The 25,258-nt window shown below is 36.6% G+C and overlaps 2 protein-coding genes across 3 annotated transcripts; both read right to left on the bottom strand.

Annotated features, from left to right (window-relative positions):
- LOC110011583 lies at positions 3,722–5,841 on the bottom strand. Its single transcript, XM_020691940.1, has 2 exons — positions 5,604–5,841; positions 3,722–5,541 (listed from the first exon to the last, which is right to left on the bottom strand). Exons 1-2 carry the CDS (start codon positions 5,839–5,841, stop codon positions 3,722–3,724), a joined length of 2,058 nt encoding a protein of 685 aa, XP_020547599.1.
- Positions 12,781–24,622, bottom strand: LOC105155650 (serine carboxypeptidase-like 18). 2 transcript variants are annotated; one of them, XM_011071554.2, is made up of 14 exons: positions 24,394–24,622; positions 24,164–24,309; positions 23,374–23,450; positions 23,116–23,238; positions 22,915–23,017; positions 15,810–15,847; positions 15,638–15,739; positions 15,398–15,484; positions 14,614–14,772; positions 14,456–14,527; positions 14,226–14,365; positions 14,010–14,123; positions 13,828–13,882; positions 12,781–12,970 (listed from the first exon to the last, which is right to left on the bottom strand). In XM_011071554.2, exons 1-14 carry the CDS (start codon positions 24,525–24,527, stop codon positions 12,887–12,889), a joined length of 1,434 nt encoding a protein of 477 aa, XP_011069856.1. In that variant the 5' UTR covers positions 24,528–24,622; the 3' UTR covers positions 12,781–12,886. The 2 variants fall into 2 exon arrangements, with proteins under 2 accessions (XP_011069856.1, XP_011069855.1); XM_011071553.2 differs by having other exon boundaries at positions 14,226–14,377; positions 24,394–24,620.

Genomic DNA, 25,258 nt, shown 5'->3' with positions numbered 1-25,258 from the left:
AAAATATATGATATTACATAATAATCATAATATATGATTAATTTTGTTTATAAAGCTGACATAGTGTTGAATATGGAGTTAAGTATATAAAAATTTAAAAATAAAAATTATATAAAAAAGAATTAAAAGCTCGCGAGCCGGCATATTTTGAGCTCAACCACTCGTTTACAAAGTTTTGGGCATGGCCAGCAATGGCTTAAGTGAAGAAGATGAGCGGCGGGTGTGATTTTTGTTGAGATCAATATATATGACAATGTGCTTAAATGATTATTGGAATTAAACCCTTAATTTTGATATCATGATCTTTCATTATATTTGAATTTGTAATATCTTAATAAGAAAGGTGATATTGTAGCACTGAAAATCTCGAAGCTATTTGGATATCAAAATAAAAAAAATAAATTTTTTATATTTCATAATGAATTTTTTTAATTGAAATAAAATGATAAAGTTTTAGCATAAGGAATTTATATTATTGATAGTGAAGTATAAATTATATTTAAGAATTATTTATTATTAACAAATTATGTAGTGTAGAATATACTAATTTTACAATGCATTGGATTTCCATTTAAATGTCTTCATTTTTAATGTTATTTTGATAATCTCTCGTCATGAAAACCAAAAATATCTTAATATTTATTAGGATTTCAATTTTGGTATTCTATTGTACGGGCCTTCCCAGGTCGGATCGAGTTTTCCCACGTGCTTCGACACTTCCACCTTTTTCAATACAAGATCTCCGACCTGAAAATTTCTCGGTCGTACTCGACGATTATAGCTCCGGGTCATCATGCTTTTATAGCGTAATATCTTTGCGTAAGCGCGATCCCTTCCTTCCTCTATCACGGTCAGATCAAATGCCCGTTCTTGAGAGTTTTCCTCTGCCGTGTATTGGGTGACTCGAGCAGTTTTTTCACCAATCTCCGCAGGAATGATTGCTTCACTGCCATACACTAAACAAAACGGGGTCTCCCCGGTCGCTGTTCGCGGGGTCGTTCGATATGCCCAGAGTACCCCAGGCAATTCTTCGACCCATGCCCCTTTCACTCCTTCCAACCTAGTCTTCAAATATTGCAGTAGAGTCCGGTTTGTGACCTCGGCTTGGCCGTTCGCTTGTGGGTTCCCGACCGCCGTGAAGTTTTGCTGGATTTTCAACTCTTTGCACCATGCCATGATCTTCTTTCCTTGGAATTGGGTTCCATTACTGATACAAGAATGCGGGGGATCCCAAACCTGCAAATGATATTTTTCCAAATAAAATTAATTACCTCTTTCTCAGAGATCTTGGCCAGAGCTTCGGCCTCGACGCACTTGGAAAAATATTCGACCGCCACGATCAAGAATTTCTTCCGCGCCACCGCTTGGGGAAACGGACCCACGATGTCTATTCCCCATTTGTCGAAAGGACACGCGACCTTCAAAGACTCAAGAGGGGTCGCTGGGGAATGCAGCAATCCAGCGTATTTCTGGCAACTTTCGCATTTTTTGGCGAACTCCTTTGCATCCTCCGCGATCGTAGGCCAAAAATAACCTTGCCTTATAATTTTCTGCGCCAGCGATCTTCCTCCTAAGTGATTTCCGCAGCTGCCTTCATGTATTTCTCTCAAAACATACTGTGCCCTTTCTGCATCTAGGCATTTTAACAGAATACCTTCCGGGGTTCTTTTGTACAGGTCGTCTCCAATCAAGGTAAAACGGTTAGCTTTGAATTGTAATCTCTTTGCCGCGATCGTGTCATTTGGCAGTTCTCCATGCTTCAAGTACCTGACAAAAGGCGTTTTCCAAGACTCTGCCGCCTCGACCAGATGGACTTCTGCTTTTTCAATCACTGGTTGAGACTTCACCATTACCGTGATCTTTCTTTCTTTAACCCCTTCGATCGACGACCCGAACGGCGATAATGCGTCTGCTCGCGTATTCTCATCCCTTGGAATCTGACTGATCGTGCATCGATCAAACCTTTTCATCATCTCCTTCACCCTTGCTCGGTACTGTGTCATGGACCATTCGCGCGTTTCGTAAGTACCTTGTACCTGCATCGCGACAAGTTGTGAGTCCGTGTACACATCTACTTGCCTTATACCTCCGTCTATTGTCGTCTGCAATCTTTGAATCAGAGCCTCGTACTCGGCTCCGTTGTTCGTGGCCGGGAAGTCTAACCGCACCGCGATCTCGATCTCAGCTCCATCCAGTCCTAGCAAATAAATGCCTGCTCCTCCGTTTTTCGAGGTCGAGGATCCATCTACGTGTAAGAGCCATCGTTCCTCTTTCTGCGGTTGTTCTCCCGCGAACTCGACCAGAAAATCGGCGAATACCTGCGCCTTTATCGGATTCCTTGTCTGGAACTCGATATCAAACTCTCCTAATTCCACTGCCCATTTAATCATCCTGCCCGACGTATCCGGCTTTGCCATGACCTGCTTCAAAGGATGATTTGTCAGTACAACAACGGGGTGGGATTGGAAGTAAGGTCGCAGCTTTCTTGCTGTAATCACCAAAGCCAATGCCAGCTTCTCCATCTGGATGTATTTCTTCTCTGCCCCTTGTAGCATCTTGCTTACATAATAGACCTGGTTTTGCTTGCCACCTTCCTCGCGAACTAACACCGAGCTCACTGCATAATCTGAAACAGCCAAATACACGTACAACTTCTTCCCCACTATGGAATTAGAGAGCAATGGTGGGGTGGTTAGATACAATTTTAGCTCTTGAAGAGCTCGTTCGCATTCTTCATTCCATTCAAAGTTATTTGCCTTCCTCAGAATTTTAAAGAAAGGTAAGTTTCGATCTGCAAACCTGGCAATAAAACGATTTAGTGAAGCGACCTTTCCTGTCAATTGCTGCACCTCTTTCACTGAATTTGGCGATTCGAGCTGCATGATCGCTTTGATTTTCTCTGGATTTGCCTCAATGCCCCGTTCGCTAACCATGTAACCCAGAAACTTGCTTCCCCGCACCCTGAAGGTGCACTTCGACGGGTTTAGCTTCATACCATAAGATCGCATGATGTCAAAAGCTGTTCGCAGATGTGCCAGATGGTCGCCCTCCTTCTTACTTTTGACCAACATGTCGTCAACATGTACCTCCATCGTGCTCCCAATTTGATCCTTGAACATGCGGTTGACCAGTCTTTGGTAGGTCGCTCCAGCGTTCTTCAGCCCGAATGGCATCACATCATAACAATACACCCCCTTTTTGGTCACGAACGCAGTCTTTTCGGCATCTTCCTTGGCCATGAAAATTTGATGATAGCCTTGATAAGCGTCCATCATGCTAAAAAGTGCACATCCTGCCGTCGAATCTACCAGTAAATCAATCCTTGGCAGCGGGTATGGATCCTTTGGACACGCCTTATTAAGATCCGTGTAGTCTGTACACATCCTCCATTTTCCTGCTACCTTTGGGACCACCACAACATTTGATAGCCAGGTCGTGTACTGGATTTCTCTAACCAATCCTGCACGCAACAACTTGGCGATCTCCTCTTCGATGATCTTATTCCTCTCGATCCCAAAAACCCTCTTCTTCTGCTTCACGGGTTTAACCTGCGGATCAATATTTAGTCTATGAACAATAATCTCAGGATTGATACCTTGAAAGTCGGATGGACTCCACGCGAATAGGTCATTATTACTCCGCAAGAAGTCAATCATCATCGTCTCCATCTCCGCAGTCATTTGCGACCCAATACGGGTCGTTTTTTGGAAGTTCCCAGAGATCAACTCAACCTCCTTGTACTCTCCCGACGGTTCAATCCTCTCCATCTTTCCTCTCGGTTTGCTTCCTCCTTCCTTTTTTCTTTCTTCGACTCTCCCTGTTTCACAGCTAGATTGTAGCACTGCCTCGCTGTTCGTTGGTCGCATTTGACCTCGCCGATTCCCTGTGGTGTTGGAAACTTCATCTTCAGATGAAAAGTGGACACCACTGCTCGAAATTTGTTCAGTCCTGGTCGCCCCAATACAATATTATACGCGAATGGGCTATCGACGACCAAGAACGAAACCATGCATGTCTTCCTCTTGGGTTCCTCCCCCAGCGACACGGGCAGCTCAATTACACCTTCTAGGATGACCTTGTTACCTCCGAACCCGACCAGGGGTGTTCGTACAGGCTTCAGTCTCACATCTCCCAGATCCATCTTCTTGAGGACATCACTAAAAATAATGTCAACGGAACTACCATTATCAATTAACACCTTATGTACCTGATAGTTCGCAATGTCCATTTTTATGACCATAGGGTCATTCTGTTCGATCATATCAGAACTTAAATCCTCATCTCCGAAGACGATGTTCTCCTGCTTCTCCACATGCATCATTAGCTCACCGTGCTTCCACTTGTTTTCTCTAGCGTATCTTTTCCTTGCTCTGGTCGAATCCCCACTTGTGGGTCCCCCAGATATAGTGTGAATAACACCCTTAGTGGGAGCACTGTCTCGGGCTCCGCTCGCTCCTGCTTCATCCCTCTGGAGCCTTTCCCGACTCCGTGACCTACTGCGATCTCGTGCTTCTGCTCTCCTGTCGATCAAATGCTTGAAATACCCTTGTCTTACCAGCCGTTCAGTCTCGTCCTTTAGTTGGTAGCAATCTTTCGTGTTATGCCCTCTATCCTTGTGGAACCTGCAATATTTATCAGAGTTCCTTTTGGTCCGGGTATCACGCATCTTCTCCGGTCGCTGCATAAGGCCCTCATTTTCGACCGTCATCATCACCTTCTCTCTGGTGGTCGTTAGTGGGGTGTACCTATGGTATCGAGGCACGTAAGGTCCTTTCCGCTCACGATCTCCTTCCGCTCGTTGTTTTCCTTCCCGCGACCTTTCTCCCCTCATTCTGGCCGGATCTCTGGACCAATAGCTATCCTTCATGGCGTTCATTTCTTCCTCATCGATATATTTTTGGGCCATCTCCATCAACTGCTCCGTCCCCGTAGGCGGGTCGCGTGCCAACGCCGATGCAAAAGGACCTTTTTGCAAGCCATGGATTAAAATGCTCACCATCATATCGATTCTCAAATCTTGTACCTCCAGCACTTCATTATTGAATCGCCCCATGATAGTTTTCAGCATTTCGTCCTCCCGCTGTCGGATCGTGAACAGATGGGTCGCCGATCTCTTCGCTTTTCTCTTACTAGCAAAATGAAAAGAAAACTTGTGAATTAGCTGCTCATAAGAATCAATGGTTCCACTACCTAAGCTTGTGAACCACTCCTGAGCTTTGCCCTTCAGCGTAGTGACAAACAGTTTTGCCTTGATCGGATCGGTTTGGCTATAAAGATTCATCACCAGATCGAAGGCAGCGACATGCTCCCTCGGATCCTTACTTCCGTCATACTTGGGCAGGTCTGGGAATCGGAAATTATTGTCGACCACTTCCAGCAAAATCCGGTTAGTGAAGGGCGAGCTTCTATTCTGCGACACTAATTCTCCCCTCTTCTTCAATTCTTCGATTTGCTTCCCCAATTGCTCGATCTGCTTTCCAACACTGTCCACCTCCGCCCGTGAGATAGCTGGTTGTCTCGTGGCGGTCTTCCTGCTAACCACTGTTCTTTTACTAGTTACCTCGTTGGACAAGGTTCTCTCGGGACCCTTTTCAGGAGAGAACCCTTTTCAGGTGCCCTCGAGACCTCTCTCCTCTGCTCCGCCTCTATCTCTTGAAACAACTGCCGTTTAACCCCTTCTCTAGCAGGGGTCACCGTCCTGCGCTCGTATTCAACAATTGCCTTCCTGCTCGCTTCATCTATCATGTGCTGTAATTCTTCTTTCGTCATTTGTATCATCCTTTCATCTCTTTTCCTTGGAGTCTCTTCTGCTGGTTGATCCCGTCTTGATGACCCTTCCATTTTCAATTTGTTCTCAATTTTCCCACAGACGGCGCCAAATGATGTAGGTCGCTCAAAATTAGGATTTCCGGATCGGGGTCGCTAGGTCGGACAGCTGGGTCGTGATCGCTGAATCCTTCTTTTAAGTTACCTAGAGTGGATCCTGAGAACACAGCAAACGTCAGACTAGCCGAGAAGCCCTCGGCGATGGCCCTCCGATGTTTAAGTTAGAAAAGGCGGGGTCGAAAATAAGGTAAAGGGATCGAATTAGAGCATAAATTGGCGGTAAAAGTAGGTGATAAAAGCGTATTTGAAATACCATAAATGAGGGTATTTATACCGGTACGATACCCTCTGTATGCGTTACACGTGGCTCCAGTGAAGACGCACCACGTCACCCTCTGTCGGACCTGCAACCGCCACTGCTACAACTGTACAGTGGGTCCCATCTTGCGCAGTCATAGGGGCAGTCATAGGGTACAGTAATTATGCTGAAAATAGGGGGGGTATTTCGGTAATTGTGTAATTCTCCTCATCACTTGCTATTACATCTTATGCTGGTGGACTGTCGCGGTGGTGTTCGCAATCAATAATAGATCAGCGACGGAAACCCTAGAAACAAGAAAGAGAAGAAGGCGATCGACAAGTGATTAGAGAAGAATATTGTGCGATTAGATAAGTACAGACAAAAACTTCACCTAGTTGCTCTTGAAAGCTTTGAATTATTCGGCAGTTGCTACTGAAATCCTTCAAACCATAGATTTCATACCAAGATTTTAGGGAAGATCAGATTTAGAGGAGAAAATGGAGTTTTCTCCATACTGGACATTTTTTTCCTTTCTGGAACATGTACAGTACAATACACTTAATTATTTTCTCTTTTTTTTCCTTCATGTAAAACTTGACTTAAAAAGAAAAAAAAAAAAAAAAAGAGCAACCCACTTGATTGATTTTTGGTGGCCCAAATATTTCAATTCTAACTCATTATATATTCAAAATTTTATTATGATAAAAATATTTTTAATTGAAATTGGAATTGAAATATTTTCTTTAGTTTGGTTCCAATTAATTAGAATTGAAATTTATATTTATGTAGAAGTATAACTTTTAATGTCACAATAGAAAAAATTATACTTTTCAATGAATTCTTTTGTTGCTAAATTTTGTTTTATTTAATTTACTTTTGCAATAATTTCAGCTATGAATTCTGCAACAAAAACTTTATCAAGAATTTTTTAAAGTTTTTTAAACTCTCGTTGCTAATTTTCGTAGCTATATATTGGATGATTTTCTTGTAGTGACATTTGCGCCGATTTTAAAAAGTCCCATGAGATGCACATGCATGTCATTTTTTTTTGCCAGAAGGATGAATTCTGGAGTAAAAAATGACTAAAATTGTAAAAATTAAAAAAATGTAGCACCAAATACTGTCCTGAAAAGTTTAAAAAATAAAAACACCAGATAACATAGATTATGAGATCAAAAACTCATTTACCCTAGAAATAATAGTCAGGTGAGTAGAAATTGAAAAACCGAATGCATTTGACGACTGCCTTTCAACTCCATTATAGCAAATCTATTATGGTCCTAAGTATGCTGAATTTTGCCTACACATATTGTGTTTAATCCTATAACTTATGTCATGTATAAATATTGATTGAAATTCTAATACACCATTCAGTATATATTAAATATTAATTTTGTTTTACCCAATGAATTTTACTCAAACTATCATAATCGAGAATATAAAAGATTTGCTCATTTGTCTAAAATGCACTACAAGAAAATGATTTAATAATTACAAAAAAATTTAATACTGAAAACGTCAAGCTATTTAGTAAGTAAAATTTTCGTTACTAATATACACTATTTATATATATTTTAAACAACTTGTTAGCAAGTAAATTTCTTGTATTAAATGTAGATTAGTAATGAGAATTTTATTTGCTAATTAGCTTAAAGCTGATTTTACTTATTAATTATTAAATTATTTTCTTGTAATGATGAGATCAAAATTAAATAATGTTTGAATTACAAAACGAAAGATGTTTTTAGGATAAAATGATCTATTCATATTTTAGTTAGGTACACTATAATCCCTTGAGTTTTGACATTTGACATCCTGCAAACAAATAAGCTTCCCCAGCACATAGTTATAGAGGGAGGCAACAAAAAGAATTCAAAATCAACTGATAAATACAGAAACAACAACAAATTTTAATTAAAATCAGCAAATACACACTACAAAAAAAGAAAAAAAAAAAGGCAGGATTTTTAACGGCTTTTTATGACAGTTCCAATATGCACGGCCTTTGTAACAGATTTGTAATGGATTGGACGTGCTGACGTCATTAACAAAATAACAAAAAAGAAATCTTTTAGAACTGTTACAACAACCGCCACAAAATAAGAAATCTTTTAGAACTGTTACAACAACCGTTACAAAATTGGTGTGTGCCTAAAATCGTTATAATTTGTAGGTTGTTACTATTTTGCTCTAGTTTTTGTAACAGCTACCTATTCTTGTAACAGATAATTTTCTAGATATCAAGTACTTACAAAGGCAGCGGCAAAGACCGTTTCAAAGTACACGAAAAGACGTTTTTGCAAGAATCGTCATATTAGAGACGATTTTTTTGGGAAGGCCGTTACAAAATAACGGTTATATTTTCTGAAGGCTATTATTGGCGTTCCAAAGGCCGTTACAAAAAAAATTATATATATTCATTTCATTTAGTGTAAAATTCTTATACTAACCACAAACACTCTCAACACTCTGATTTTAGTGCATATACATTTGAGTAGCTTGTAGATTATTACTCGAATTTTAGACGTCAACTAGTGCTAATCATTAGGTAAGTTGGTTGACTAGGTAACAGATAAATTTAATTAAATTAATTGTAGTACATTTACTTATTTTAGTTTTATATTTTTTTATTGATCTTATATCATATTAATTATATTTATTCTCCTAAATAGTGTACATAGTATCATAATATTTATAAATATGTAGGTCGTCAAATTAGAAAATTAATTAGATATATATTTTTATGTATGAATACAATGATATATATCATCATATTATGAGAAATCAGGATATGGATGTATAATAAGAACCTCTCAGGGAGGGCAGGTCTGACACCGGAGTTTGAGGATGAGCTTAAAACTTTCATAAAATGGGCAAAGGGTCAATGTTGACATATGGTTGGAGACAAAATAGGGTGTCCTTGCCGAAAGTAAAAAAACACAAATTTCAGAACACCCGACAATGTGAGTTACCACTTATGTTATGCGAGAATTTGTGCCAAAATATTATAATTGGACTTCTCATGCCGAGGATATGGTGTATGAGTACTTTGACGCTGTGATTTGTCCCTCCAGTGCCTGAGGAGCAAACCCCAGCTGCCAATGTCGAGGGTAATTATTCACATTGGGATGATGAACAACTTATAGATTGGGCGCAGCGGATAGTTTTTTATGCAATTGGGCCGAATTATTTTTTTTCCTCACGATGTTGTGCCTGATGATGGTACGAGGTCCTGCCCTATTGATGCTAGTCATTCTTCATATTGTTATGGCGGTGGCCCCTATGATTATGAGTTAGGGTTGGCAGACCGTTTTACAATGTAGTGCATGTTGTCGACTAGCTATTATGAAACGGTTGTACCCAATCTCAATTTGCATCTATTGCTGAGTTGGTGGATATCAAGGTGGACGGTCATATTTCTGAGCGATCATATGATCGAATATCCCAGTGCTCTAATAAAATATTACCCTAGGTCACACCCTGCCGAGATATTACTACAGCATGAAGAAGTTGATAAAGAATTTGGGTTTACCTATTGAGAAGATCGATACTTGTAAGATTGGTTGTATGTTGTACTAGAATGACGATGTCGATTTGGAGTACTACAAGTTTTGTGGGCACGCTAGGTATAAGCCGACCTAAGAGTGAAATCCACGCTGCAAGAAATCTCCGTATGCCGTCTTTAGGTACCTGCCATTTACTCCCCGCCTGCAAAGGTTGTATTTTTCGATGGCAACTACCAAGCACATGATGTGGCAATGCACACATCAAATGGAGGAGGGGTCCATGTGTCATCCATCCAATGCCGAGGCTTGGAAGTATTTTGATCGGATGTATCCGATTTTGCAGAAGAGCCGCGTAATATTCAGTTGGGTCTTTGCACCGATGGTTTTGTACCTCATGGTCAGTATGGTAGTACTCATTCATGTTGGCCAGTTAAGTTGAATGGATTCATGGAGTCAAGTGAAGCAACCCTTCAGGTTGCAGTAGCATCATCTTCCGTGCTTGTCGTTCTCAGTGAAAATATTCCAATTCTTTGGAAGTCGACCAGAGTATCTCAGCCGCCTGAGAGATATGGTTTACTTGTGACCAATCAGTTGGATAATGATCCAAAGACTTACGAAGAAGCAATGTCCGACATCGATTCGGGAAAGTGGCTCGGGGCCATGAGATCCGAGATGGACTCCATGTGTTTGAACAAGGTATACACCTTAGTAAACCCACCCAAGGGCTTCAAGCCCATTAGGTGTGAATGGCCTTACAAGCGAAAGCTTAGAGCTAACAGGGAGGTGACTACCTTCATGGCCAGACTAGTGGTGAAGGGTTATACTCAGAGACTCGGTGTGGACTTTGAGGAAACTTATTCACCTGTAGCAATGGCCAAGTCTGATAAGGATAGGACGTGAGATCCATTGGATATAATGATCTAACGCCATAAGATCTTGCTCAAGAATCTTGATAAGTTCTAAACAATTGAAACTCTACACATATAATTCAACCTCACAACAAAATGGTTTATAATATTTAAAGTTTGTCTCTTTACAAATGATAAGCATGGCCTTTTAAAGGCTTCAAATGATGCTCAAGAGTCTCAAGAGTTTCTAACCTTGGAACTCTAGAAACATTGAAGTGATACTCTTGATCACATTAACATGACTTAGAGAAACTAGAATGACCCTTTAAATACTAAAATGACTCTTGGTCTTCTAATGCTGAAAATAGACTATTTTAGACAAAATTAATGGACTCTCTTTTTGGGTTTGGTGGTTTGAATGAAAATTATGGACCTTTTTCTTCAATTGAAGCCCTTGAGCCCAACTTGTTAGATGCATTTTGACCCATCTACTTGAAAAATGTTCATCACTAGACCTTCTTTTGATGTTTTCTCATGCTTTGTCCAACGGATTTTATCAATAAGAATCATCAAAGCTTGATTGATTTTCGTAGTTCTTACCCTCATAATTGGACCTCTATTAATTTTCAAAGGATCTTCATTGCTTTCAGTTGGAAGCTTCGGATGGTCCCTACCAAAGTCCATTCGGAGTTTTCTTGCCATGTCTGCATATTATAACTATGAGATATAGTAGATAGATGTGAAAACCACGTTCCCTTAACGGGTTCATTAAGGAAGAGATCTATATGGATCAGCCGTTAGGTTTCATATTTATAGGAGAAGAGCATAAAGTTTGTCATCTCCATAGGTCCATTTATAGACTGAAACAGGCTTTTTGAATTTGGAAATATTCATTTTGACGAAGTCATAAAGAGTTATGATTTTGTCAAGAATGAATTTGACCCTTGTATATACAAGAAGGTCAGTGGCAACTCAGTTGTGTTCCTCGTGCTTTATGCGGATGATATCTTCATCATTGGGAATGAGCCAAGATGTTGGGTGACACAAAACCATGGCTTTCTATGTAATTCTCCATAAAGGATTTGGGTAATACGTCCTACATGCTTGGTATCAACATATATATAAAGATAGACCTAGAAGGATATTAGGAATGATCTAAATCTCATCTATTGAGAAAGTCTTGAAGAGGTTCAAGATGAAAAATACGAAAAGAGAGTTCCTTCCCATGAGACACGAGGTTAAGCTTTCTAAGATTTAGTCTCCTAAAACTGATGAGGAAATCAGAAAGATGTGTGACATCCCCTATGTCTCTATCGTAGGCAGCACACAGTATGTTGTCTAATACACAAGGTCTGATATCGCATTTGTTTTGAGTGTCACAAACAGGTATCAGGCATGTGTTGGTGAAGCACACCGCATTGCTGTCAAGATCATCCTTAAGTACTAGAGAAAGACTCAAGAGATGTTCTTGGTGTATGGTGCTGGAGAGTTGGTATAGAAAAGGTATCAAGTCTGATGTAGAGATGCTAAGTTTCAGTTCGGTTTTATATTCAAGTTGAATGGTGTGACTAAATTTGCTGAAATTCTTTGTGCATTTTGTCAAATGGCAACCATGATATGACTTGAACAAATTTATACATGACATTTTTTGTGCAGAATTCAACACACTAATGCCCATGTCAGATACTTAGACTTGCTATGATGGAGTTGAGAAACAGCCTATTTCTAGAGCCGGCAAATGCATTCGATTTTAAGTTTCTACTCTCCTGACTATTATTTCTATGATTACATGTAATTTTGATTCTATAATTTAGGTCATGTAGCATTTTTATTTTTTAAATTTTTAAGGTAATATTTTAATTCTATATTTTTTTATTTTTACAATTGCAGTAATTTTTTTTCACCAAAATTCACCATTCATGCCGGGAAAATGCATATCATTTTACATGGCCTTTTAAAATTGGGGCTACTGCTTGCTAATTTTGCCTATAGTTTATCCTTTAACATTTTAAAGTAGTATTTAAATCCTGCATCTTTTTAATCTTTGTAATTTCAGTAATTTTTTTAGCTGAAATTCACCCTTCTCGAAAATCAAGCTGAAAAAAGGACTGTAATCCCAAAAATTAAATAAACGTAAGATCAAAATGTTACCTTAGAAAGTTAAAGGACGGCAATGTCAAATAACATATGTTACGGAATAAAAATATATTAAAAATTATTTATAAAAAAAATCAATTCTCTATCATACATATATAGCTAATCATTTAAAATCAATCGTGTAATATAGAAACTAAGGAAATTGATAAGCCAACACATAATTTATATAATAACCATTCTCATTTGACATTACAGTTTAGTCAAATAAAATATTTAATAAAATACCATTTATGTTGAAAATGCTCATTCTAGAGAGTGTTTTCACGAATCCATCTATTGAACATGACAAAGCTTTCCTTGGGTCTGTACTCTGGATTTGTATGGCCACCTCCCTAGAAAACCCAAAAAGTAAAGGTAAATGAAAATTTTTGTAACCTTTTGAAAGTATGAGAAATTAATCAGAATATCGATTAACAATCAATCATTTCGAATATTAGGAAGCTTGATGCTATTCATATGGTCTGTAGTTAAAATTGAATGTGAACTGGAAGGTCGTAATGAATGATGCTAATATTCGATTTGGCAATATTATCATAGTTCACATGTAAATCTTTTATGTACGTTGTTACTTCTATTCCAGATGTGTAATTGCAAAAAAACACAAATGAAAAATTAAGCATATATAGAAACCACATATATGAACTGAATAAAAAGTAGATATTACCAATAAGATTCAGACGAATGAAATTAAGACTAAAACTACAAATATGAATCAGAATAATAATGCGTGAAAATGAAAACTTGAAGAACGAAAATATTACCACAAATGACATGACAAGTTTAAAATAAGACAGATATAATCGTAGGACCTTAAAATACAAATATTAATGGTACTAACAGACTTGTAAAATTAAAAGTGTGTCTATATTTAAGTACATAAATATTTTAATTAATATTTCTTCAAGACAAAATGATGTAACTTAATGACTACTATGAAAAATATATTATTATTACAATTAAAAGTATTTTACATCGTTCTAATGATTTTACCTTCTTTTGTAGTTATTATAATATTCTATCATAAAGATTAAGATTTTTCTTAATTAGTGAAACTTTTATTTTTCAATTTAATAAAAAATCAATGTATTTTACGAAACATAATGTTTACGTGCAACACGCGTTTGTATTACTAGATTAGAAAAAGGAAGAATAGATTAATACAAAAAACGTACATGTACAAATTTCTTACCTTGATAGTGGCATATGTGAGTTCGTAATCTCCTTGTGCATATTGCATAGTGTATCTTTAAAAAACAAAAAAAAAAAAAAGAAAAGTGTGAATATCAATAAATTAACTTGAACAATATAGATAATTAGAAGGTAAACTTGTAAATTAAGGATATTGTATGGGGCTTCAGTTGAAGAACCAACCCTCCAATTTGATTTTCAACAAACCAAGGTCTCCAATCACTTTTGATCGGCACTTTCAAGGATTCTATCCATTTTTCAGTAGATATATGAGGAGCCTGCATGTCGTGATCACCGCTGCCAAAATATCAATCACAATAAAGTATTAAAAAATTTTTTTAATAAATATATTTATCAGAAGAAAATGCACGAATTAGAAATTAAATAATAGTAATTTACCTGAAAATCAAAACTCGAGCACTTTTATGTGTGAACTTCTGGTGATAGCCTACTGTCCTTTTAACATTATTTATGTAAGGAATAATCCCACTTGGACCAGGTGTACTATTAACAATGCTTTGGTTGCATCTCACCCATTGCTTTATTGTTCCCTACTCAATACTTTTATCAATTTATGTCTTAAAAATATTGAGGATAGACTTATATGTTCACTTAATTGATTAATATACCTTACGAACATTAAGAGCTTTCTGAGCAGACTTATCATTTGCCCATATATAGGCAAGGCGAGCATTATCTTCCTACATGGCATAGAACAACAATCACTTGAAATAAAACAAATATTAAGAAATCAAAAAATAAGCCTTTGAGAGGGAGAGAATATTACTCGACACCATTCTTTTTTCCTTGCAGCAACTACCGGTTGCAGAAAATTTATTGGATTTTCTTCAAAAGACATATACCACGACAAGACATCTTGTTTCTTTGCCGATGAGTCTTCACACCACGGATCTAAGATTTGGGGCTTGGCAATTCTATCGAGACACTACATGCATATCAAATCAATACAAAGTAGTTAGTGAGACATATAACTAATGTTGATGAGCTATTGTAATATATATATATATATATACACATATTAGACAAATTCTAAGTGACGATATTAAACTTGTCACTAATTATATATATTTAGAGGATAAGAATTTTTATTTTTTTTAACTAAAATATTGTTTATAACTTTACAAGACAAAAATTGATCGATAATATTAAAATTACCACTATTTATGTGCATTAAGTGACAAGAACTTTTTTTTTTTTTAATAAAATGCTATTTATAACTTTACTAGCGAAATTAGCGAGAACAAAATTGAGCATAAAGTTCTCAAATAAATAATTAATAATTTTTATATCGATAATGTAGTGACAATAAAAATAATAATTATTATATTTGTTTGTCACTAAGTTGTACAATAAATGCATAGCTAATTGTCTATAGTGACAATTAATCCACAACTCCCATCCATAATAATTACAATGTATCATGTTTAAAATTATTGTCACTACGATGTATCTTTAGTGGTTATTTTAAAATTATCACTTAATATTTTCTCATTATTTATTTTGGTAGTGAGCTATGATTCAGGAAAGCTAATTAGAGTTCCCATGCTTACCTGATTTATTCTTTCGAGGTCATTTAGACATAAATCATTATCTGAATCAACATTCAGGTAGTTCCCATGACAATTAGCTTTTGCCAACTGAAAAAAACAACACCAAAAATTGTTCAGAAGGTTGTTAATTAACTTGAAGAGTTTCCTTCTCATAATTTTGATATTATGTTGTCACAGCATGAAAACCTGCAGAAACTTTTCTTGTCAAAAATAATATAAGAGCAGGGAAAATGTGATTGCCTGATATAATTTATCTGACAAGAGTCCCATTCGATGAGCATATGGTATTCTTTCATTAAGGTCTGCGAACAAATCGGTCATAGGATTTCCTATTCCGTAACCCTACTTCCAACAAACAAGTAATCTTAGTTAAAAAGAAACTGAAGCTTTCCAGGTTCTTTACAGACTATACCTTCATATTTAACACGGGTTTATCTCCTGTTTTAATACCTGTCAAATGAGACAAGGGAATTATATCAGCACATATTCTTAATGATAGTGTTTTTTTTTCTTTTGGTGCTCACACATAAATATATTTTTCTTGGAAAAAGATTATTTTGGTCCTTTAAGTTTTCATGTGATTACTTTTAATCCTTTAAGTTGACGCATTTTCAATTTAGTTTAGTAACTTTCAGAATTACTTAAATTAGGTCCCCAGACGAAATTTTGGGAAATTTTACCCTTTCTTAGCTTTAAAATGATCAGTTTAGTCCATTTTCAATTATTGTGCATCCTAACGCTAAATTTTGCATATGCTCCCTAGAATGGTATCAGAGCTTAGGTTTATTAAATAAATATTGATTTGTATTACATTAAATATTATTTATCCACTAATGGAGGAGACTCTTTGAGAGAGAACGGAATCGAAAGAAAGTTCGAGTTACGATGAAAATAGGGAATATTTCCAGATTCTAAAAATATAAAGAAGGAAATTTCTCATGGAAATTCTTGACAAATGTTACAATGGTCCCAAGAGGATTGACCCAAAACTTCTCACGCAAGAAGAAGAATAAGAATGGCTAAGGAATTCTGAAGTTCGACAGATGCTACCAGAAAACACGATGAGACGATTACATTCCACTAAAGTCTATGGTAGAATCTCAACCAAGAGAAGCGGAACGAGTACATTCCTGCATAATTAATGTTCTAAAATTATGAATTAAGGGACTGACTAGGAAGAACTCGAACCGGATACATTGAAGATCTCCCAAGATTTGAGGGAGATACAAAAGACAGTTCAAGACTATGGACATATGTTAATTCATATACCTATAAAAATAAAAACCTTAAGACAGAAGGTGGATGGGATCACTGAGATCCTTCGCAATCTACACAAGGATCTTACAGATCTGAAGTCAGAAATTGCAGATCTAAAGAGAACTTAAAGGGAGAACCCTGAGACATCAAAATCCATACAAGAATGAATCAGAGATGCCCTTGGAACACTACCTCTTCTACATTAGAAGGGGAAGGCCACGGAGATTCCACCCGAAGAGCAGAGAAGATCTGATCATTGAATTCATTAGATCTATAAAGTAATGGAGGTGACAAGAGCGGATCTATCAGATTTACAAGAATTGGCATAATCCTTTTCCCAACTCGAGATTGTGGATTTAGTCAATATCCAAACCAATAAGATCACTCCATCACTACCACCTTCGAAGGGAAATACATGTTCCAATAACCCTCCAGAGGATCATCTAATGAGAGAGAGTGCAGATTTTCACATCAACGCAACCCCAACGTTCGTGGTAACCAAGCTAAAAAAAAATCCAGAAAGAAATCTAAGAAGGTGCCTCAAAATACAACTTGGGTGCGAACCATGCTCCAATCCTTGCATCCATATGGCGTTATACTTAACCTGGATATTATCGGTTTCTGAAATTATGAGAAATTGATAGATGAATGGGTTGCAGCCATCAAGATTGCAGCAACTACCTTAGAACTCGACAAGAAAAACTTCATAAAACTTGTGGAGTTAAGTTTGGAGGGTTTTGGGATGATCGAATGCGATAATACCCAAGAAAATATCAAAGCCAGCATCCTTGTCGGAGATGGTTACTTCAAAAGAAGTAGAGTAGAAAAGGCTAGAGAATATACACAAGCTCTCTTTACCCTTGAATTAAGTATTCGCACAGTAGATGAATATATCTATTGATTTCGCCAAATATTTCTTCCAAAGTGGAGTAGCGATGGAAGTAGCAGCTCCAATATTTTTTGCAAAATTATGCAATCCATGAAGGGAAATGTTGATCCAATCATACAAAGTACCAGAAGGACAGCTACATTCAATTGCTAGGAGGATGTCTTTCCTTAAAGACAAACTGAAGGATTGGCTATCAAGCATCTATCTGGAAGGCTGAGAGGTAAGATCAAAAGAATCCATCTCTGGTGTGATAACAATGATTTTTTAACTATTATAGGAGAATCAAACAAGCCAATAAAGTGGAAGAAGAAAAATAGTGTCTCCTACTCTAAAAGTTCCAAAAGAACCTTTTCCCGATGAAGAGTATGGTGGTCCAAGTCAACAACAAGATCATACAAATCTGGATAGGAAACAAGACCAACAAGATTTTCATCTGAAGGATCTAGACTAACAGATGCAAGATCCACAAGAAAAACCCCTAAAAGGAGAACTTTCAGATGGCCCATATTTGAGCCGATGAAAGTTTCAAATACTACAATTGCTGGACTTGCAAAGTAAGAGGACATATCTCTCCCGACTGCCCGCAGAAACGTGGTGAATTCAAAACATTTGAAACCACAAAGATATTCTAGACTCAGTCTATTGTGGTGATTTGGTACCTATTTACCAATTCGAAGATCTTCCGTCAGACAAAAATGTCTATGAGGAGGAAATAGAGACTGATTCAGATGTATCTTCAACCGAGCCAGAATAATTACAATGAGAGAGATAGGCTTCATACCTCTGAAAGCCTGCCAGGATTCTTTCCAAGGATGATAGTGTCGAACAAAACTATGGAAAGGATCATGCGACAAGACTCCAACCTCAGCCTATACGATAGATTTAGGATTCGAGGAATTGGGAAAGTCCTGAACCAGATAGGACTAAACCAAAGGAAGCATCACATAATCTACAAAGTAAGTTCAAGTGAGTTTGCAATACTTATGGAACTTACTGCTAATGTGATGGAAATGCAACTGATTCCTAAAGAAGAAATTTTTGAAGAATTGAGTAAGTTTAGAGAAGAAGTAGTTGTTACTATGAAATAGATCCACATAAGACCTATTGAAATCATAATAAAAGCAAGGGAAACCTGAAGTAGGGATTTTCACAGCATAACCTGGAGTTTTTCCTAAAGAAGCAAGGGAAACCTTATCTGTTATTGCAGGAAGGGATTTTTCATAAAAAATCCTAATACTCAATAAAAGAATACGAGCAGCCAAGATCATGATTAGAGGAGCATTTGAATTACCCTAGTTTAGGGTAAAAACACCTCCTATTTACTTTTATAATACAGGTGTCAATATCTTGCTTGGGAACAATTTCATTCAAACATTTGCAAGATATATGCAGGATAATCAAAGCAATTTGTTAATATTTACTACTAACGGTGGCAGTGAGATACAGATGTTGTGAAGATAAAAGGTATTTAACAAGATAATGCTTATAAATTTTTCCAGCAAACATGGTAATTTCGATGCGAGATTAACTCATTAAAAAATATAGGATAAGAGGAAATTTGGTAAGATTCTTTGGTCTTTTAGGCAGCAGGGAGTCATCGATAGCAACAACTTCTACGAGAAATCCGAGGAAAAAACTAGGAATCTTAAGGAAGCACTACAGGAAATGAAATCGCTAGATATTAGAGAGGAAAACAAACTTTCTCTTGAGAATGTCAAGAGACTTATCTAGAGGAACTCCAATGAAAACCCTCTAGCATGGTGGGACAGGAACAAGATCGAAACTAGTTTGAAAGTCAACAAAAATGCAGGTATGAGTATGTTCAATACAAACCTATCCAGATGAACATGGAGGATAAGAAAGATATGCAGATGATTATCAAGGAGCATATTAATCTTGGACTCATCGAGCCTGGAGTTTCTACCTACAGTAGCCTAGATTTCTGATCAGAAACCATGATGAGATAAGAAAGGTAAACCTAGGTTGGTAAATTAACTATTAAGGTATTAATAAAATATTAGAGTTTGATGGTTATTACATTTCAAACAGAGAAGACTTTAATTGATTGAATTGAAGGAGCAAAATGTTCTCTAAATTCGATTGCAAATCTGGATTTTATCATATTAACATGGAGAGTGAACAAAGGAAATTCACTGCATTCTCCACACTACATGGACAATATATTTGGAATATGCTTCCAATGGGTTTAACCAATGCATCCCAGATATTTCAAAGAAAAATGAATAATCATTTTAAAGATTACATTGAATTCATGTTTCTCTATATTAACGACATATTAATTACATCTAAGAATATAAAATATCATATCAAACATCCTGAAATATTTTCTGATGCATGCCACAAAGAAGGATTAGTGCTTTCTGAGAAGAAAACTACTATTGTTGTCAATAAAATTGAATTTCTAGGAATTCTTATTGACGAAACGGGAATTGAGTTACAGGACTATATTGTGGAGAAAATCCACAATTTTTCAGACGTACTCAAGGACAAGAAATATTTGTAGAGCTTCTTGGGAGTTGTTAATTTTGCAGGTATCTTCATTAAGGATCTTGCAAGATACAGGAAGGATTTCCAATCATTTTTGAAAAAATGAAAAGTTCAAAGTGGAAATGACAAGAAATTCACATGAAAAGGGTTCATGAGCTAAAAGAGGTTTGCGGTAACCTACCGAAGCTTGCTATACCACAGGACGAGTATGAATTCATAGTCTATACAAACGCCAATGACTATAGATGACCAACAGTGCTCATGCAAAAGACAACTACAGGGAAAGAACTTTGTATATATACAGGAGGGTTGTTCCCAGAATAACAACCCAAAGTTTGACACATTAACAAGGAATTTTTTGTGGTTTGGAAGGCTTTTCAAGAAATGACCTTTATTTTTTACTTCCTAAAGAAATTACATTAAAGGTTGATAATACTAATGTTAAGGATTTCTTAAAAGATAAGTTAGAATCAAAGATAGAGAAAGCTCGTATTATCATTTGGCAAACTAAATGCTAATATTATTGTTATAATATGTTCTTATTAAATCTCATGAAAATATTCTTTCAGATTTTCTGACAAGAAATGGAGGCATCTGAAGCAAACTTCATCATGCTAAGACTCAGGCACCTAGGGAAAACCTCGAGGAGCTTGAGAAGAAGCTCGGGCAGCTCGTGGTGAATGCCCAAGTTGCCGAAAAAATCTAAAGAACTGATCTAGACACAATCGAAGTTGCCATAAGGAGTTCCTTATTAGCATCCACCTCGCTATGGAATGATTTATGAGAACCAATTTGGAAGGCATCACCTTTGGAGATGACTCACGAGTTGAGAGAGCATTACCCTAAACATGCCTTTAGAGTACAGGGCTTTAGATCTGCAGCGTCAGATTTAAGTAACGCTTGCACAAGACCATCACCAGACTCTAATGAAACGACAACAATTGAGTCACGAGAAGTGCAAATTCCTGAAGTTTCAAATCAACTTAGCACCTCTAGGGTTAAAGAGGAAGAGATTAGTCTTAGGTCAATGACAAACACTTCTAAGGTTAATAGTAATGAATTGATATATTTTTCTACTTGCAAAAACTATCAACACATGTGGAAAAAATTAATTTTCCGCAAAGGAGTAAATCCAGACAAGACCATTATCGAAATATCCATAAAACATAACAGGGTCTGAATATTAGAACGGTCCAAAGCAGAGGATGTCAGAGAATGGTATAACTTTAGAACTCTCGTTTCAGTTCATACTATATCACCGAGTTATCCGAAAATATCATAACTTCCGGAATCGATTAGTGGGGCAGTCTTTGATTTTGTGGCAAAATAACACCCAACGAAAGAGGGACGATGTTCTGGAGATAAAATTCATATCAGTTGCTCAAAAAACTGCAGTGCCAGACATAATAGCTTTCAATAAAATCAAAGCTGACTCAGGAGAAGCTCCCTGGTATCAGCTATTAGTGAAGACGATATCTCTAGCAGAAGAGCTTGGGGATTATGGGTTTGTCTCACTGAGATGGACAAAGTCAAGTATCCATTCAAAAATTTTCTCAAACAAAGTGAATAGATCGTTCCTATTAAATTCCATGACGGGAAAGAGCACTGAGTTGGCAGAAAGCTTATTTGAAAAGAAGAGAATGTTAATCTGGAAAAATAAGCTACCAGCGATCGAAGCTACGAGAATGAAGACGTGCAATATGCTGCATGTTGGACAATGGCATAACCACATATGCCCTTGCTGTGTGAAACAAGAGAAGCCCCTGTTTGGAACAAAAATTCGAGTCACACAAAATAAACCCGAACCAAACCAGGACAAGGGAAAAAGAAAGAATATTTACAAAATGAAGTAAAAATTGAAGAATGTGAGGAATCACGAATAAGACAGTCGGTAGAAAACAACAAAGACCAACAGTCAGCAAAATAGGAAGCCAACCAGCAATCACATGGTCGACAAACCATTATGACCAACAGCTGGAAAGGACGCGATAATGACGAATGCAATGACGTTATTCGAAAGAGACAAGATGATGACGAACGCAGTGACGTTATCAAAAAATAAGTTTGGAGTCTGGGTTTGAGATCCGCGAGCGCTTATAAATAAGGATGCAATGAAGTAAATCGGGATCATCATAAAAAAACTTCTTCTACACTTCAGAGCATTACAATTCTGAGTTTTTTTTAATCTTTGTAGTCTTTTAATCTTTCAATTTATAGGGGTTTCCCCAAAGAGTCAAATCCTCTATTATATGAGTGGCTAAATAGTTGTCTCTTCCAATGGAGGATATAGTATCTATGTAATATTTCCTATACTTCTTCAATAAAAGTAAGGATTCTGTTCAACTTGTTTGTCCAAAATTCTATTAAGTCCCTATATTGGAGGCCCTTTTACACCCTAAGGTAGGAAACGAAATAGGGCTGTGTTGTTTGTTTCTGAAGGAGCCAAGTGCCTGGGAACCATCTGTTGCGGTAGTGTGGTTGGAAGAAGTCCGTAAAACCGAGGACTTGGAATATCCGGGAATAAGGCGGTCAAAACAAGGTATGGATTTATGAGGACTTAATTTATTTGAGAATCATGTTGGGCCTAACTTGGAGCATGAAGTGGACTAGGGTTAATTTTGACTAGAAGGACAAAATGGTCATAAATTAGACCAAAGGACCAGATTTACGCAAAATTGAAAGATAAAGGACTAAAATAATATTGCCAAAGTTAGAGAAACCAAAATTAAACCGTGACAAAGTTAGGGGACTAAAGTTTTCTTTAACCCTATTTTTCTTTTTATCTTCTCTCTCAATTTTGTAAAATATGAAACTATATATAATTGATACCGATGAAATGTGTCAGGTGTAGGTCATATACTACCATTATACACTTCATTGACAACAAGAGGGAGAACGATGCCAGCATAAGATTCACCAAAAATGTAGAGTGGATTCTCCAAATATTTAGGGTGATCTATAAGCCACTGCAACCCAACAATGAAGCAATTTTAGTACATGAAAGATATATTATTATCATAATGTACTCAATTTAAATAGAAATTATTTTGCATTATCTTCTCACCTTTTTGAGGAAGTCATAACAGAGTCTTGCCGACAACGTATCATTTGCAAGGGAACTTGCCAAAGTTTTTGCATAAGAAAATCCAGTACCGACAGGTTGATCGATAAACAAAATGTTGGCAGCCTATAAATTTAAAATAACACAATTCATATTATAGTGTACACATATCTCATAAGCGGCATAAAACTTAAATAATATCCTCTTCATAATTATTGCTCTAGTTATAATTACTACATACCAAGATAGAAGATGTTATACCTTTGTCCAAGCATACTCATTTAACTTCAATGCTACTGAATCCCCTTTGCAATTCGCATAGTCGAGCATAAAGGTACCTACACCAAAATGTGAATATAAGTTTGTGAAATGCAAAATTATCTTCTTTGTTTTTTTTCAATTAATTTTACCTATCAATATGGCGTCAATTAATTAGATTGGTTCCAAATGAACTAATCAATTATAAATTTAGATTCCAATCTCTATGATCATATATTCCTATAGTATGCACATTGGGTAATTGTTGAGTTAGATTCAGAAAGTCTGGTATAGATTATTGAGTTAATAAGAGGGCATTAATTGGACATTAACGATCATTTAGACGTAAACTTACAGGAAAGGAAATCGAGTAGCAAACTTCTTGGCTATCATGGCATGTGATACAGAGACTACTCAAAGTTTTCCAGCAGGACAATATTTCTCATGGATTCTTACTTATATTAAGGCTAGACAAACAAAATATACGTTAGTTTAACTTTTAGTTTCTTATTTTTGGTCATTTAGTATTTTCGTTTTTTAACTTTTTAAAACAGCATATTGATTCTGTTTCTTTTTAAATTTCGTAAAATTCGAGAAAAAATTACCGAAATCGAGAAAATTAAAAAGATATAGAACAAAAATAATGCCCTAAAATTTAAAAGATAAAAATGGCGGCAGAATAGCCACTAGAAAAAATAGCCCCTACATTGATAGCCACTTGAATGTAGCCTCCCATGAGCTAGTACTTTAAATCTACAAAATCAAGTATAAAAGCTATATACAGAAAACGTACCCATTTCTAGTAAAATGGTGGAAAGACCGGCACAACCAGGTCCCCCAGTCAACCAAAATACGAAGGGATCCTTTTCAGGATTGCTTTCGGACTCCAAAAAGAAGTAGAAAAGTTGCGCCTCCTCATTTTCTCCCACGCCGATATACCTAATTTTTCAATAATATTAACACATCGAAGCCAGAAAGGCAAATCATGGGATAAAAACAAAAGAAATATGGGAAAAAAATTACCCGGTTTCAAATTTGTTGGGGAGTTTATCGGGCAAACCAGGCAGACTTTCGACCAAATGCTGTGCCAAAACTGCTCTGCTAGAACAAAGAATCAGTAGCGGAAACAGCAATAGCCTGAGAGAGAGCAACTCCATTGTAGCAATGCGGTCTGAGGTGTTGTGACTGTTGTCTGTGGAGACTTCTGCACTGTGCGTAGGTCATCAAAAAGTAAAGAGGACCTCATCGTACGCACTTGTCATTATTGCATTGTACTGTTAATACTTCACGTGCGAATAATGATGACCACCCGAACTTGTCATTATTGCATTGTACTGTTAATACTTCACGTGCGAATAATGATGACCACCCGAATTAAAAATAGGGAAAAGTATTATTTTAGTTCTCTGACAGATTTTCAGACAATTTTACCCCTATGAGTGCATATGGACTAAAACTGCTTTTCAAAAATTGCATAGGAGTAAAATTGTTCGAAAATCTGCAAGAGAACTAAAAGTAAGCAATTTCGTAAGTTACTGAACCTAAACAAAAATAGACATAGTTATCGAACTAAAATTAAAAGTATGCATACTTAACGGACTAAAATAATACTTTTCCCTTAAAAATAATACTTACGTGTGAAGAATTTATAGTCGCACTTGGATTATAACTGTTCATACTTCTCTTGTTTGTACTATCTTCATTTCTTTGGATTTTCAAAAGGAAATGAGTTATCAATGTACTGAATTCACCCACTATATATACTATTAAAAGGGTAAATCATAAGAATTTCAATAAGATTTAGTATAATTATAAATATTTTATTATTATTTGAAAAATTACTTATGCTTTTTTAATTTGTTTTCAACGATCAATCAATAATTATTTT

Source organism: Sesamum indicum, linkage group LG2 (genome assembly GCF_000512975.1).
Source record: "Sesamum indicum cultivar Zhongzhi No. 13 linkage group LG2, S_indicum_v1.0, whole genome shotgun sequence".
NCBI lineage: Eukaryota > Viridiplantae > Streptophyta > Magnoliopsida > Lamiales > Pedaliaceae > Sesamum > Sesamum indicum.
This window is presented reverse-complemented; position numbering and strand designations above follow the sequence as displayed.